The sequence below is a fragment of the Rattus norvegicus genome, chromosome 20 (assembly GCF_021556685.1).
Source record: "Rattus norvegicus strain SHRSP/BbbUtx chromosome 20, alternate assembly SHRSP_T2T, whole genome shotgun sequence".
Classification (NCBI taxonomy): Eukaryota; Metazoa; Chordata; class Mammalia; order Rodentia; family Muridae; genus Rattus; species Rattus norvegicus.
In genome coordinates, this window is record NC_141553.1 from 5,944,207 (window position 1) to 5,958,483 (window position 14,277).

The 14,277-nt window shown below is 52.6% G+C and overlaps 1 protein-coding gene across 2 annotated transcripts in view; it reads left to right on the forward strand.

The window, feature by feature from the left end:
- Itpr3 (inositol 1,4,5-trisphosphate receptor, type 3) overlaps positions 1-14,277 on the forward strand; it is a 64,969-nt gene that overhangs the window by 11,375 nt on the left and 39,317 nt on the right. For both annotated transcript variants that reach the window (XM_087596960.1, NM_013138.2), the window contains 2 exon segments: positions 3,481-3,551; positions 13,771-13,892. In XM_087596960.1, coding sequence (XP_087453086.1) covers positions 3,481-3,551; positions 13,771-13,892 — 193 coding nt within the window.

Genomic DNA, 14,277 nt, shown 5'->3' on the forward strand with positions numbered 1-14,277 from the left:
GTCTCCTGCTCGTCTCTCCACAGCTGGTAGAACAAATTATTTCACCTGCTCAGTATGCGTTCTGTGCGGCCTGCTCTGCAGGTCCGGGCAAAGCACACACCCCCATCCTTACCGGATCTACACACACGTCTGCCGCTGTAGCGAGCCGGCAGGTCGGAACCAGAACAAAGCAGCCTGCCACAAAGCAGGGCACAGATTATATTGTTTATTTATGGGGTAGCCCTGTATCGTGTAGCCCGGGCTGGCCTTCAACTTCCTATGTAGTGAGGGATAACCTCGAACTCCTGGCCCTCTGCCTCTATTTCCCAAGAAGTGGAATTAGGTGTGTGCCACGAAACCTGGCTAGAGTTCTGGTTTTTTTTGTGTTTTTAAATTTATTTATTCACTTATTATATATAAATACACTGTAGCTGTCTTCAGACACACCAGAAGAGGACATCGGATCCCATTACAGATGGTTGTGAGCCACCATGTAGTGGCTGGGATTTGAACTCAGGACCTCTGGAAGAGCAGTCAGTGCTCTTAACCACTGAGCCATCTCTCCAGCCTCTGGCTAAAGTTTTAAAAGGAATGGGTCTTCTGTGGGCATGGGTCCTTTGAGCTGAGATTTGCAGGAAGTGAGGGTGCCTGGAAACAGAGGAAGAGGGTCCTAGGACAGGAAGAGGCAGGGAGAAAGTCCCTAGGAGCTTCGAGGATGCTGCAGGAGGCTGTACGGTGGAACCAGAGTGGGCCTGGAGAAAGTCAGAAACACGCATGTTCCTGCGGAGGTGGGCACAGTTTGAGGAAGCTGATTCTCCTACCATGTTTGTCCTGCGCATCCAACCCGGGTGGTCAAGCGTGGTGGCTGACACCTTTGTGCACTGAGCCATCTTGCTTCCTCTTCCCGTTTACGAGACGGTTCTGGGGACTTCTGAGCAGACAGGACCTCTCTGTGTAGCCCTGACTGTCCTGGAACTCATTCTGTAGGCTGGGCTGGTTTCGAACTCAGAGATCTGCCTGCCTCTGCCTCTTGGGAGCTGGGACTTTAAGCACGAGTCACCACGCCTAAACTCCGCTTTGCTTTCCTTTGGGGCCAGTTTGTGATGCTGATGATGGGGCCCAGGACCTCTGTATGCTAATTAGGTGTACCCCAAACCTCGATTTCCCTTGGATCTGTAGGGAACAGGCTAACTGGGGAGGAGGCAGGGGAGAGGCCACGACAAGGCGGTTACTGGTGTTCTGGCCTGGGATGGTGCCAGAAGTGATGAGTGAAGGCTAGATTCTGCTTTCATCATTGTCTGAGGCAGGTTCTCACGTAGCCCAGGCTGACCCAAAATTCACTGCATAGCAGAGGATGACCCAATCCTGATCCCCCTACATCCATGCGTGTGCTGGGATTGCAGACATACACGGCCGTGCCCAGTTGACTCAGTGCCGGGTTGAACCCAGGCATGCTGGGCAAGTTCTCTGCCTACTGAGCTACCCCTCCCCCAGTCCTCTCCACCCACGGAGACAGGGTCTCTTCTCCCCCCCCCCCCCCCCGTTCTTTTTTTCGGAGCTGGGGACCGAACCCAGGGCCTTGCGCTTCCTAGGCAAGTGCTCTACCACTGAGCTAAATCCCCAACCCCGACAGGGTCTCTTCTTATGGGCTAGCCTTGACCCTGCCCATAAGAAGGGGGAGGAGGGGGCCTGAGGATTAATGTGAAGTTTTAGCCAAAGTGTTTGTAATAGTGGGGTTGTCATGGACTGGGTGGGGACCGCATGAGGACCACTCGGGAAGCCAGCTGTGCTGACACTCCATTAACTTCTGAAGAGCGCATCCTTGGGGTGTAGGAGTTACCTGGGAACATTAGTAGCCCTCTGGGGTTGTTCCAGTGGCCAGGATGACTTGTGACAGGTGTGCAGATGGGGAGGGAGAGAGATCAGGAGGCCGGGAGGTTGAGGAGGGTGTGGCCCCTCCTCCACCTGTCACTGTCCAGGTCTCTGAAGCCCCCTGCTAGCACTCACTGGTCAGCCGGCCTTCGAAGCCCAGCCCTGTGATGTTAACCTTTCCGGGCTCTGGCTACCTGCTTGCAAAATGGAAAACAATAGCAAAGTGGTTTTAGCAAATTAAATAGTGTCTGCAAACATCAGGCAGCCTTCCAGTTCCTCAGGCCACCAGCGGGGTGGCCTACGTCCCAACTGAGCTCCAATGCCATCTGTGTGGAGTTAGTGCTAGACAACAATGACATAGGCCGAGGGCCCTGCCTCCCACCCTGGGTGCCAGTCACCAGCCTCTGGATTTATTGACTGACAGAAGCTGTGGATTCAGGGACCCTGTAACATGAGACACCTGCTACAAACGGCTCAAACAACTCAGCAGGACTAACTACTGTGGCCAGTGAGACAGCTTAACTGGTACACACACACATGCACACACACATGCACACACAGTACATGCGCACACACACATGCACACACACTCACACACACGTACATGCACACACACATGTACACACATACTCACGCACATGCACACAATGCACACACATGCACACACACACGCACACATATACACACATGCATGCACACATACACATGCACACACACTCACATACACATACATGCACGCACACACATACATGCGCACGCACACACACACACACATACACACACGTGCATTTGTGGTTTGTGGCTGAGCGGTGTTTTGCAGTCATCACCAGGTACAGTGACCACACCTAGAGAGATGAGAAGGCCTAGGGATGCTGGGGTCAACTGGAGGCTTCGCCAGGATCCTGAGGTCACTGAGAGAGTCGGTGGAGGTCACATGTTAAGACCTTGTTAGCCAACGCAAGGAGTGCAGAAGTAGCGTGGGCTTTGATACTTGCTTCGTGAGGCCAGAGAGCCATGTAGGGTTTATATGCAGTCTTCTCCTTGGTGAAATGTCGCCAACGGCTAGTTCTTGGGTTGGGAGGCAGGAATTCAGGAACAGGTGCTGCACAGGGCTGAGCTTAGAGCTGCTCTTGATAGTGGTTCCTCGTCATTGATCCTGGAGACTGGGGTGGAGAGCTTGAAACACGGATGGACGGATGGATAGGTGGATGGACCAATGGATGTGGGTGGATGGATGGGTGGGTTCACGGATGAGTAGATATGTGGATGCAGGGATGGATGCATGGATGGGTAGGTGCAGATATAAAGGATAGATTGATTGATCGATTGATCGATACCTGGGTGGATATATGGGCAGGTGGACACTTGAATGGACGGGGAAGGTGAGGATGGGGGACATGGACAGACGCCCTCCAGGGATTCAGTCCCCAGCCATGACTAGAAGGAATTTCAGACCCTAGCTTGGGTCCTGGTTGAGTCTGGGAAGTATGAGGCTTATTATCCCATCTGTCGGTTTGTCCATCCGTCTGTCAGTCTGTCTGCCTGTAGTCTCTCATCCAATTTGCTGTTCCCTGCCCCGAGGTATGTGAGTCTCTTCCTGGCCTCTAACCCGGCTGCTCTGTCTCCTAGGCTGGTGGATGACCGTTGTGTGGTGGAGCCTGCAGCTGGGGACCTGGACAACCCCCCCAAGAAGTTCCGAGGTAAGACCTCCACTCCAGCTGTGAGCATCCCTCGTGGGCGGGCCGAAGGGTCCTGGACCTGGGTTCTGTTGACCCCAGTCTGTCTGAGACCACCCTCTGCAGTCTGTGTTGACCTGGGCGCCTACTGCATTGGCTTGGCGTTGGCGGTACATTTCTGCTTTTCCTTCTAAGGCCACACCCCCTTCCCGGGCACACCCACTTCTGGCCAGGGGCCTAATCTTTCCCGAATTCCCTGCCGCTCACACCACTCACAGGGCTTTCTTTGTCTGTATGACTGTCTCTGTCTCTCTGTCTCTCTGTCTCTTTCTCTCTCAAAGGGGAAGCCAGTCGCTCCAGGCATAGCCGCTGCGTCCTGTGACCTGGTCAAGCCTTATCGTCCCTCAAGGGGCCTTCTCTCCTCCATAGTAATGGTCTTCATAGCCCTGGCAGTGACAGGGTTGGACTCAGGGATAACCTGGTTGTTCTTGGGCCAAGTAGGGGATTACCTACAAGGACTGAGGCTGACATGCGCCAGACAGCTGGTGCCTGGGCGTGGCGGGAGCAGGCAGGAACACGCCAGCGTGACGCCACCGGGTCTGCAGAGTGGTTGCTCTTCTGGGACAGGCTAGTGGAAGACGTCATCAACCTAAATGCAGGGCAGGGGTGGGTTGCACCGTTTGGAGACTTGCAGCAGTCAGGACTGTGTCAGGACTCTAAGTCGACGTCATGGGTTGAGGTGTGCCTCAGCGGGGTGGGAGTGAGCGCTGGTCTTTGAGCCTGCCTCACCACCAAATAGCCTTCCTCTGCCACCACTGCCACTGTGGTCTAACCCTGTCTCTACATGGGTCCACTCTCCCTCCTCCCTCCGGCCACATCGCCAGAGTGACTAGCCAGCCCTCTCCTCCTCCCTTGCTGTCCCCTCTGCCCTGCTTGCCCTCCTCACCTCATGTTCCTGGCTCCGGTGTGGCTTTCCCTGGCTCCCTGGCTTCCGTTCCTTCTCTGTTTAGTTTTCCGCATCAGTTGAGCCCAGCGCGCTCTGTGTTCTGTGTGATTTGCTATTCTCCTCTCTCAAAGCCTTGTCTCTCTCGGGCTCTTGGCTGGGTGAGTTCAGATTTACTGCATAGCCAAGACGGTTCTCAACTTCTGATGCTTCCAAGCGCCGACATGTTCTTACCACCGAGTGTGCGCGGGTGCCTGCAGGACAATGGTGCACACTCGGAGGTCTGGGGAGAACTTTGAGGGAATCTTTCCTTCCGGGTCTGGGGATTGAACTGCAATCGGTCACCTGCTGAGCTACCCAGGCCCTGGCATTCTGGTTTGTCATTTGTGTCCCTAACCAGAATGTTGGCTCTGCTGGGGCAGGATTTTAGTCTGGCTTTTTGCATTTCTGGTTTCATCGGCAATTTCTGCCTCCTAGCTCTTTGGGAAAGGAGGAAGAGGAAAAGAGAGAGAGGAGGGTGGGAGGGGGCAGAGAAAAGCTAAGGTCCCCTGCCCTCCACCCTCTTTCTGCCAGCACAGGGAGGGACTGTTGTGATAGGGAGGTAGGCTCCACTTGGTCCTGCTGAAGCCCGAGGCATGCTGGTCTCCAACATGATGTCTCTGCAGGTGCGAGTTAGGGCAGCAGAACTCGGACCAGACTCAGGGCTCAACCTCAGAGGCCTGCTGAGGCCTGCCACCTGTGGCTTTCCCGTGTGTGTGTGTGTGTGTGTGTGTGTGTGTGTGTGTGTGTGTGTGTGTGTGTGTGGTCACGAATGGCAGACATCTGGAAGTTGTCATCAGACTGTTCTGGGAACCCCAGACGTTCTGCCCTCCCGCCTCAGGGTGAGACCAGCCACTGCTGAGGACTCTCCTTGCCCACAGATCATTGATCCCCTGTGCCCTCTCAGCCCCTACCCCAGGTACCTGCTGACTCCTAGGTTCTTCAGGCCGGGCCGGTAGAGCCCCATCTGCTTTGGCTCCTTGTGTGTTCTTTCAGCTCCAGCCACCGCTTGCATCACCCCAAGCCTCAGCTTGTCCGGGGAATTTTTTCCAGACTTGGCGAGGGATGCCCAATTTGCTGGAGGTGCAACCCACCAGCTGGGTTCCCCACCCCAGCCCTCCCCCCCAGCCCTCCCCCCCAGCTGCTCTTTAATTGTGGACATAGCTCGGTGGTAGAGCTCCTGCCTAGTATGCAGGGAGCCATGATTCAACTCTCAGCGTCACAAAAACAAACAAAAAATGTACTTCACAGTCAGGTGGAGGTGACTCATGTCTGTCGTTCCAATGGTCAGGTGAAGACCAGTGGACCATGGGCTCCACACTACCTCAGCACTGAAGGCAGAGGTAGGAGGATCTCTGATTTTCCTGGTCTACATAGCAAGTTCCAGACCAGCCAGAGCTGCACAGCGAGACCCTGTCTCAAAAACCAAACCAAAAACCAAAATGGAGAGAGGGATCAGGGAAGACACCAGAGATTAACTTCTGCTGCCCATGTGCAGGTTAAAGCACAGACAGACAGACAGGCAAGCAGATAGCACACAGACACACATGCAGACACATAGATACACACACAGGGACACACAGATACACACATATACACACAGACATAGATAAATACACAAAGACACACAGATATACACATACAGGCATGCAGACACACAGACATAGAGATGCACAAGGGGACACACACACACACACACAGGCATACCAACATACATATAGACACGCATGCAGACACAGAGACACAGATACACACACAAATATACAGAAATGCACACAGACACACAAACAGACATACACTCACGGATACACACACAGACACATGTAGACACAGACAGACACACAGATATACATGCAGACATACCCAGACACACACAGAAACATAAACATATACAGACGCAGACGTGCACACACACACACACACACACACACACACACACACACAGGAGAAGTTGGTTCTGTCATTCAGGTCTCACTGGGTCTGGAGGTGATCAGTTTGGGTAGTCTGGCTGGACAGCACATCCCAGAGCTCACACAGTCACCTCCTCTCAGCTGGGGTTATAGGTACCTGAGGCTGCTGTACGCCACTGTGGGTGTGAAGGATTGAACCCACATCCTCATGCTTCTGTTGAGGCCTGGATGCACCGAGCCAGCTCCCAGAATCCCACAGCTGGAAAGTTGCTTGCCTGGCCTTTGTGAGACCCTGGTTTCAATTCCTAAAAGTCTGGTCTCTCCTCTTAAATATTTATTTTATTATTACTGTTGTTGGCTTATTTATTTGATTTTTATTGGCTGGCTTGGAACTTTCTACGTAAACAAGGCTGGCTTTAACTCACAGAGATCCACAGGCTTCTGCCTGCCAAGTGCTGGGATTTAAGGCGTGTGCTTCTGATGGATTTGTTTTTGTCTGAGTTTTTTGCCTCCATGAGTGTCTGTGCACTATGTGTGTGCAGTCCCCGTGGCGGCCAGAAGAGGGCGCCAGAGCATCTGGAACTGGAGTTAGTGCGAGCTGCCCTGTGGGTGCTGAGTGAGAATTGATCCTAGACTCTCTGGGAGAGCAGCCAGAGCTCATAACTGCTGAGCCATCGCTCCAGGCCCCATTTTCTCTTTTTCATTAAAAAATTCTTTTTTTTTTTTTTGGCCCCATTTCATGGAAAACGATATATTAGTGTTTTTAAAGTTCCATGATTTTAATTATTTAGAAAAAAGTACTTTTAATTGTAGTGAAATATACTTAACAAAAAAAAAATCTTCCTCACTGGGATTGGAGAGATGGTTCAGCAGTTAACAGCACTGCTCTACAAAGGACTGGATTTCGCTTTCCAGCACCCACACTGGGGAGCTTGCATGGTCTGTAATTTCAGCTCCAGGGACCTGCACTCTCTCCTAGCCTCTGTGGGCGCCTGCAGGTATATGCACGACCATACTGGTGATTAAAGCTAAAACACAAATCTCTTAAAGAAAAAAGAAAGTTCTAGTGTGAATCTCACACACACACACACACACACACACACACACACACACACACACACACACACACACACGGTCAGGGTGGCCTTGAACTCCTGATCTTTTCTTCCTGCTTTGTCTTAACCGTTATGAAGCGTTCAGTTCTGTGGTGTTCCATGCAGGGCAGCCATTGCCCTGCAGGCAGCTGCGACCCACCTCGTCCTCCTGCTTTCAGTGTCTGTGACTCTGGCCTTTGAGAGCTTCCTATTGGTGGAAACAGTGTGTCCTTTCTGTATCATTGTGCATCAAAGACGGAACTCCAACTTGGTAGCAATCTTCCTGCCTCAGCCTACCAACTGTTGGTATCGGGGCCATGCCCTACTGTTCACAGTTTCAGGGAGTGTGTCCCTCCTCCCTTCCCCCTTCTCCCTGCCTCCTCCCCTCTCCCTCCCTTCCTCCTCCTCTTCCTCCTCTCTCTCCCTCCCTTCCCCCTCCCCATCTCTCTGCCTCCCTCCCTTCCTTCCCTCTCTCCCTCCCTTCCCCCTCCCCATCTCTCTGCCTCCCTCCCTTCCTTCCCTCTCTCCCTCCCTTACCCTATCCTTCTCTCCCTTCCTCCCCTCTCCCTCACCCTTTCCCTTTTCTTTCCTCCTTCTGCCCTCCCTTCTTCCCTCTTCCCTTCCTCCCTCTACCCTCCCTCCCCCTCCCTTCTTCCCTCTCCCCTCCCTTCCTCCCTCCCTCTCTGTCTCCCTCCCTCCCTCCCTCTCTCTGTCTCCCTCCCTCCCTCCTCTCCCCTCCTCTCCCTCCCTCTCTGTTTCCCTCCCTCCCTCCTCTTCTCCTCCCTCCCTCCCTCTCTCCCTCTCTCTCTTACCCTATCCTTCTCTCCCTTCCTCCCCTCTCCCTCACCCTTTCCCTTTTCTCCCTCCCTCCCCTCTCCCCTCTCCCTTCTTCCCTCTCCCCTCCCTTCCTCCCTCCCTCTCTCTGTCTCCCTCCCTCCCCCTCTCCCTCCCCCTCCCTCCCTCTCTCTGTCTCCCTCCATCCCCCTCCCTTCTTCCCTCTCCCCTCCCTCCCTCCCTCTCTCTGTCTCCCTCCCTCCCCCCTCCCTCCCCCTCCCTCCCTCTCTCTGTCTCCCTCCATCCCCCTCCCTTCTTCCCTCTCCCCTCTCTCCCTCCCTCTCTCTGTCTCCCTCCCTCCCTCCTCTCCCCTCCCCCATCTAATGGTTTATTAGATGTTGCTGCGAAGAGGGGGTTGGGCAGTAACAGTGCCACCTGCAGCTGTTTCCTTACTGGAGCATGGCTTCCCTGTGCCTTTCTGGCATGATGGTGTGACATGTTTGGAGGTCACCCTCAGGGACCCCATGCTGAGATGATGCCAGAGCAGCAGCCCTACAGTGGGACCTCCAGTGACAGACAGAATGGGAACGCGGTGCTTCATCAGCGTGGCCACTTGGTCCCAGTGCTCCCTTCTACACCTCACCTTTGAGGCAGCCTGAGCTGCCACCTGCCACCCCTTCAGCTCTCGTCAACTGGCTTTCCCACTGCCACGGGTACCTCATTTCAGTAGCATCTGGGGCCAGCTCCGGTGGATGATAGTTTAGCTTGTGTGGCCTGCTCCCTGCTGCAGTCCATTCAGCTACATGCAGCAAATTCTCTGTTTCCATTCTGGAATCCCAAGACCCTCCAGCTACAAATACATACATACATACATACATACATACATACATACACACACACACACACACACACACACACACACACACACATGTTTGAGTGTACCTGCACGTGCATCTGTGCACTGAAAGCAAACCTCCCAAAAGACAGAAGAGGATCTGCTTCTTTTTATTATTATTATTATTAAGATTTATTTTATTATATATAAGTACACTGTCACTGTCTTCAGAGACACCAGAAGGAGGGCATCGGATCCCATTACAGATGGTTGTGAGCCACCATGTGGTTGCTGGGATTTGAACTCAGGACCTCTGGGAGAACAGCCAGTGCTCTTAACCACTGAGCCATCTCTCCATCCCATATTTTATTATTACTATTATTGAATCCTCTGGAACCAGAGTTACCAGTAGTTGTAAGCCACCACGTCACCATGTGGGTGCTGGGAATCACAACCAGGTCCTCTGCAAGGGCATCAAGTGTTCTCAGCCCCTGAGCCTCCTCTGCAGCCCCGGTTTGGGTAAAAGTACTCATTCCACGGCTACAGAGATGGCTCGGTGGCTAAGGGGGATTGCTGCCTCTGCAGAGGACCCAAGTTGAGATTCTAGCACCCACTGCCTGTAATCCCATCACCAGGGTACCCAGTGCTCCAGCTGTGGCCTTCAGAGGCAACCCCCCTGCCGTGTGGTGCCTCTTGGCAACCTCGTGTCCTCAGGGGTGTTTCTCAGCCTTTCCTCCTGGTCTATGATAAAGTGAGCTCTTGGCTTCCTTGCCCACTTCCTGTCTCCCTCTGGCCCTGAAGTTTGTTGAGAAAATTCTGGATCCCTCCTGGAGTTGTGACACAGCTGCCTTTGGGCAAAGTACACTGCCCAGCGGGAGAGACTGTTGTCCCACAAACATAGTGAGTGACTAGGACTCCAGGGGGGTCTCTGCAGGGGCAGAGGGATCGGTCTGACATGTTCTGGGAATTTACAGAGAAGATTCAGGCCCAGGGCAGGAAGGTGCCTCACATCCTCCTTCTCTCTTGGTTCGAAGATGGCTCCTGTCCACACAGGGTTTGGATATTCGGTGCCGTGTAATATTCCTTTCACGGGGCCAGCCTGCCTTCCGAACTGAGTGTAAGGGGCCAGACGATGGCACGGCTCTCTTGCACAGTACCAGAGTTCAGTTCCTGTGACAGGCTCACATTTGCAGGTGACTCCAGCTCTAGGGGGTCCAGCAGCCTCTCCTGACCTCAGGCCCCTGCACACACGTGTGCACCCCTCCCACATGTAATTTAAAATGAATTCTTACAAAACTAACTTGGGTAGGCAGCAAGCTGCTGCTCCAGGAGGAGAGGTGTTTACCACCAACCCTGACAACAGGGACCCAGAGGGAGGAGTGGAGCCTCAGAACCTGGGAAGTAGGAGCACAGACACCAGCCATGTCCTGGGGGATGAACCCTCATATATGTGGGGTGCATCTTAGAAGAAGATCCGCCTGCATGCTGGGGGGTGGGAGAGGGGTGGGCTTGGCTCAGGGCCCTGGAGGCTTCTCTCCTTAAGGAATCACTGCTTGTTCCTCCCTCCTCCCCTTCTTCCTCTTCTTTCTCCTCCCCTTCCCTCACTTCCCTCCCCCTCCCCCTTCCTCTTCCTCCCCCTCTTCCTTCTCTTCTTCCTCCTCCTCCCCCTCCCTTCTCCTCTTCTTCCTCCCCCTCCTCCTCCTCTTCTTCTCCCCCTCCTCCTCTTCTTCCTCCCCCTCCTCCTCCTCTTCCTCCCCCTCCTCCTCTCCTTCCTTCTCCTCCCCTCCATGAAACTAGCCTTTTCCAACTTCTCCCCTCAATGGTTCAGGGACCTCTGTACCCCATAGGCTGATGGGAGAACATATATGTTCTAGATTCCCAGGGCCTTGAGAGCCAGCTCTGACCTCGAGAGGGACCTGACCCTAGGGAGAGCATGATGTGTCTCTAGGAGGACGATCCTGTCCTGGTGGTACTTCTGTCCCCTCCCCCAATGCCCTGTACTTTCCCCGGTGCAAATCTTCTGTTGCCCCCAGAGTTTGCAGTCTGATGATCAGCCGCTCCCCTGAGGTTGTGACTCTCCCCAGCTGGGGTGCTCACGGTGAACGGGTTCCTTGCCTGTTCATACCTGCTCACGTGCACAGCCCCTGGAGACCATTCTTCCCCTCCATCAGACCCCTAGGCTTTTCCAACTGAGGCCTCCTGTGGCTAAATAGGAATTCAGGGAGCTGGAGAGATGGCTCAGTGGTTAGAGCACTGACTGCTCTTCCAGAGGTCCTGAGTTCAAATCCCAGCAACCACATGGTGGCTCACAACCATCTGTAATGGGATCCAGTGCCCTCTTCTGGTGTGTCTGAAGACAGCGACAGTGTACTCATATAAAATAAATCGTTAGAAATTCAGGATACCGCTTCATGGAGCTTGGTCTTACAAAAGTGACAAGTTTCCTCCCCTCCCATTGTGTCTACATTTAGAGATTTATGTCTGGTATGGCAGCACAGTGGTTTGCACAATCAGTTCTCCAACAGGAAAGCTTGCCTATGTGCAGTAGTGGTAGAGTTTAAAGTTACAAACCTACGTTACAATGTCTGTGGTGAGATTCAGAAGTCTAAAGTCAGCTGTATGCTAAAAAAAAAAAACAAACAAAAAACCAAAAAACCCACAAATCGATGAACCTGGTAAAAAGAATAATTTATGGTCTCAGAAAGAAACAAGAAAAATGGAAAATACAGGACAATACGTAAATATTCCAGTCATTAATCAAACGTCAATGGTTTAAACTCAGAGAGATGTTAATAATTAGCAAAATGAGAAAATTAATAATTAACAAAAATTAATAATTATTATTTTTTATGAAGCCCCACCCACTCCCATGATGCAACACATGGTCTTTACATAAAAGTTGCTTAGTCTATGATAATATGGTTAGGTTTATAGTAAATAACTGGAAATTCTTAGGTTACGAACCACCTAGAGATTGGTGAACATACTTCAGAGTACGCTTGTATTCCTTCAGTCAATGAACGAGGAGTCACGGGGACGTGGCACTCGTAGTAGTGGTGACCATAGGGAAGTTGACTTAGTAAGACTTCTTGTATGAACGACAGGTATCTTCCGCTTCTTGGTCAAAATGAGGATTTCAGCCACAGTTTGTGTTTCTGGACCTTGAGTTTGTCCTGACAGAGTCAAGAGGCTGAGAGGCATAACTTGCTTGAACCTGGGTCCCCAGGGAGCATAGTGCTTGTGTCTGTCCACAGGGCGGTGGAAGGAACTGAGCAGGCTCTGGTGTTGGGGAAACAGCTTGGGGGAATGATCTAGCCTTACTGTTAGATGTCTGAGTCAGCCGTGAGATGAGGACAAACCAGGGAAGCTGGGGGCGTGTGTGTGTGTGTCTGTCTGTCTGTCTGTCTGTCTCTCTGTCTGCCTGCCTGCCTGCCTGCCTGCCTGCCTGTTAAGGAATAAGGCAGGTGTGAACAACTGTCCATGCCTGTAAAAGCGGGTACAGACAGCACGGAGTGAAGCCAAGTACCTCTGGTGACCTTGCTAGAAGGGAAAGGGTGTCTGTCCTTCCCCAAGTGACACCTTCTCTTCCTACCCAATTTCCTTAGACCCCTCTGTGTGTGTGTGTGTGTGTGTGTGTGTGTGTGTGTGTGTGTGTGTGTGTGTTTGCACATGCATGGAGACCAGAAGGTGGCACTAGGTTGTAAGTTGATGTCTATATGCAGGTGAAGGCTGGCACCAGTTAGGTCAAGGCCATGATTGGACAGTAAAAAAATAAGGCAAGGACAAAGTTTGGGTAAGGCGGGACAGGAGAAGGAAGGAGAATCAAGATGGAGACAGAGAAGGGTGACCCAGGTCTGGGTGATCTTGAATTGCCAAGGAAGTTGGGATGGATTTCTGTAGGCAAATTTCTCTTATCTCGGTGGGCGGTTTACATCCTTATCAATTGGTTGTGAGTTTATTGTGTGGATGTATTGTGAATTGAGAATTTAACATTTAGATCTGATTGTTGGATTGCAGTTTGTTGAGTCTTGATTTTTAACGGGTCGTTGGGAGTTTATGCCATAACTATTAGGGGGCGGATGTTGGGAACGTAAACAGAGAGCAGCAGAGAGTTACAAGAGGGTAGCTGCCGCTGGCACCAGGGGGTGGACGCTGGAAATGCAGAGAGTCCACAGTAAGAGCTGCGAGATGGTGGTCTCTGTATGAAACTGGCGTGGCGTCGGAGAGTACTTGGGGGCAGCGTGGAGCCGCTGAGATAAATTAGCACTGGAGCCAGAACTAGTGGGAGCGCTACAGCCAGGGTACCATGTTCCACCATTTCTTATGTTTACCACAACACCAAGTGCCCTCCCTTATCACCTTTTATTTATTTATTTATTTATTTTTTTGGTTCTTTTTTTCGGAGCTGGGGACCGAACCCAGGGCCTTGCGCTTCCTAGGCAAGCGCTCTACCACTGAGCTAAATCCCCCCCCCCCTTATCACCTTTTAATAAGCGCTGAGCCATCTCTTCAGCCCCTACGTGTCAACGTACTCTGTTCTGTCCTGTCCCACCTAGTGGGCAGGCGGCTGGGAGAGGCTGGTACACTGGGCTTCTGCCTAGAAGCCCTGAGCTCTGACTGGGCCCTTATCTCTTCCTATCCCACCCAGATTGCCTCTTCAAAGTGTGCCCCATGAACCGCTACTCCGCACAGAAGCAGTACTGGAAAGCCAAGCAGACTAAGCAGGACAAAGAGAAGATCGCCGATGTGGTGTTGCTGCAGAAGCTGCAGGTACTCGGGAGCGTGCGCGTGCGCGTGCGCGCAGGAGCCCGGGTGCACACTGGGGCTTCTGCTCCTCAGCGCTACTGGAGGCCTCAAGCATGTGACGAGGGACTGGGGACTTGAAAACACTAATCGGTGAGGCTGGTGTAAAAGGCCACGAGTCAGGACAAACAGGAAGAGAAGTGCCCATCCAGGAACCCAACGTCTGTACAAATCCTTCCTGCGGGTTACAAGAGGGACAGCATAGCCCTGAGTCAGGGCACATGACTCGACGATTAGATCTGAGCAACCCAAACTGCTCCCCAGACTTTCTAGTCGCTCTTGGAGGTGGGGCTCCAGGGAACCTAGTTTGAAACCTTGGGTCTTGTCTTAGCTCCCATCTGAGACTGCTCAG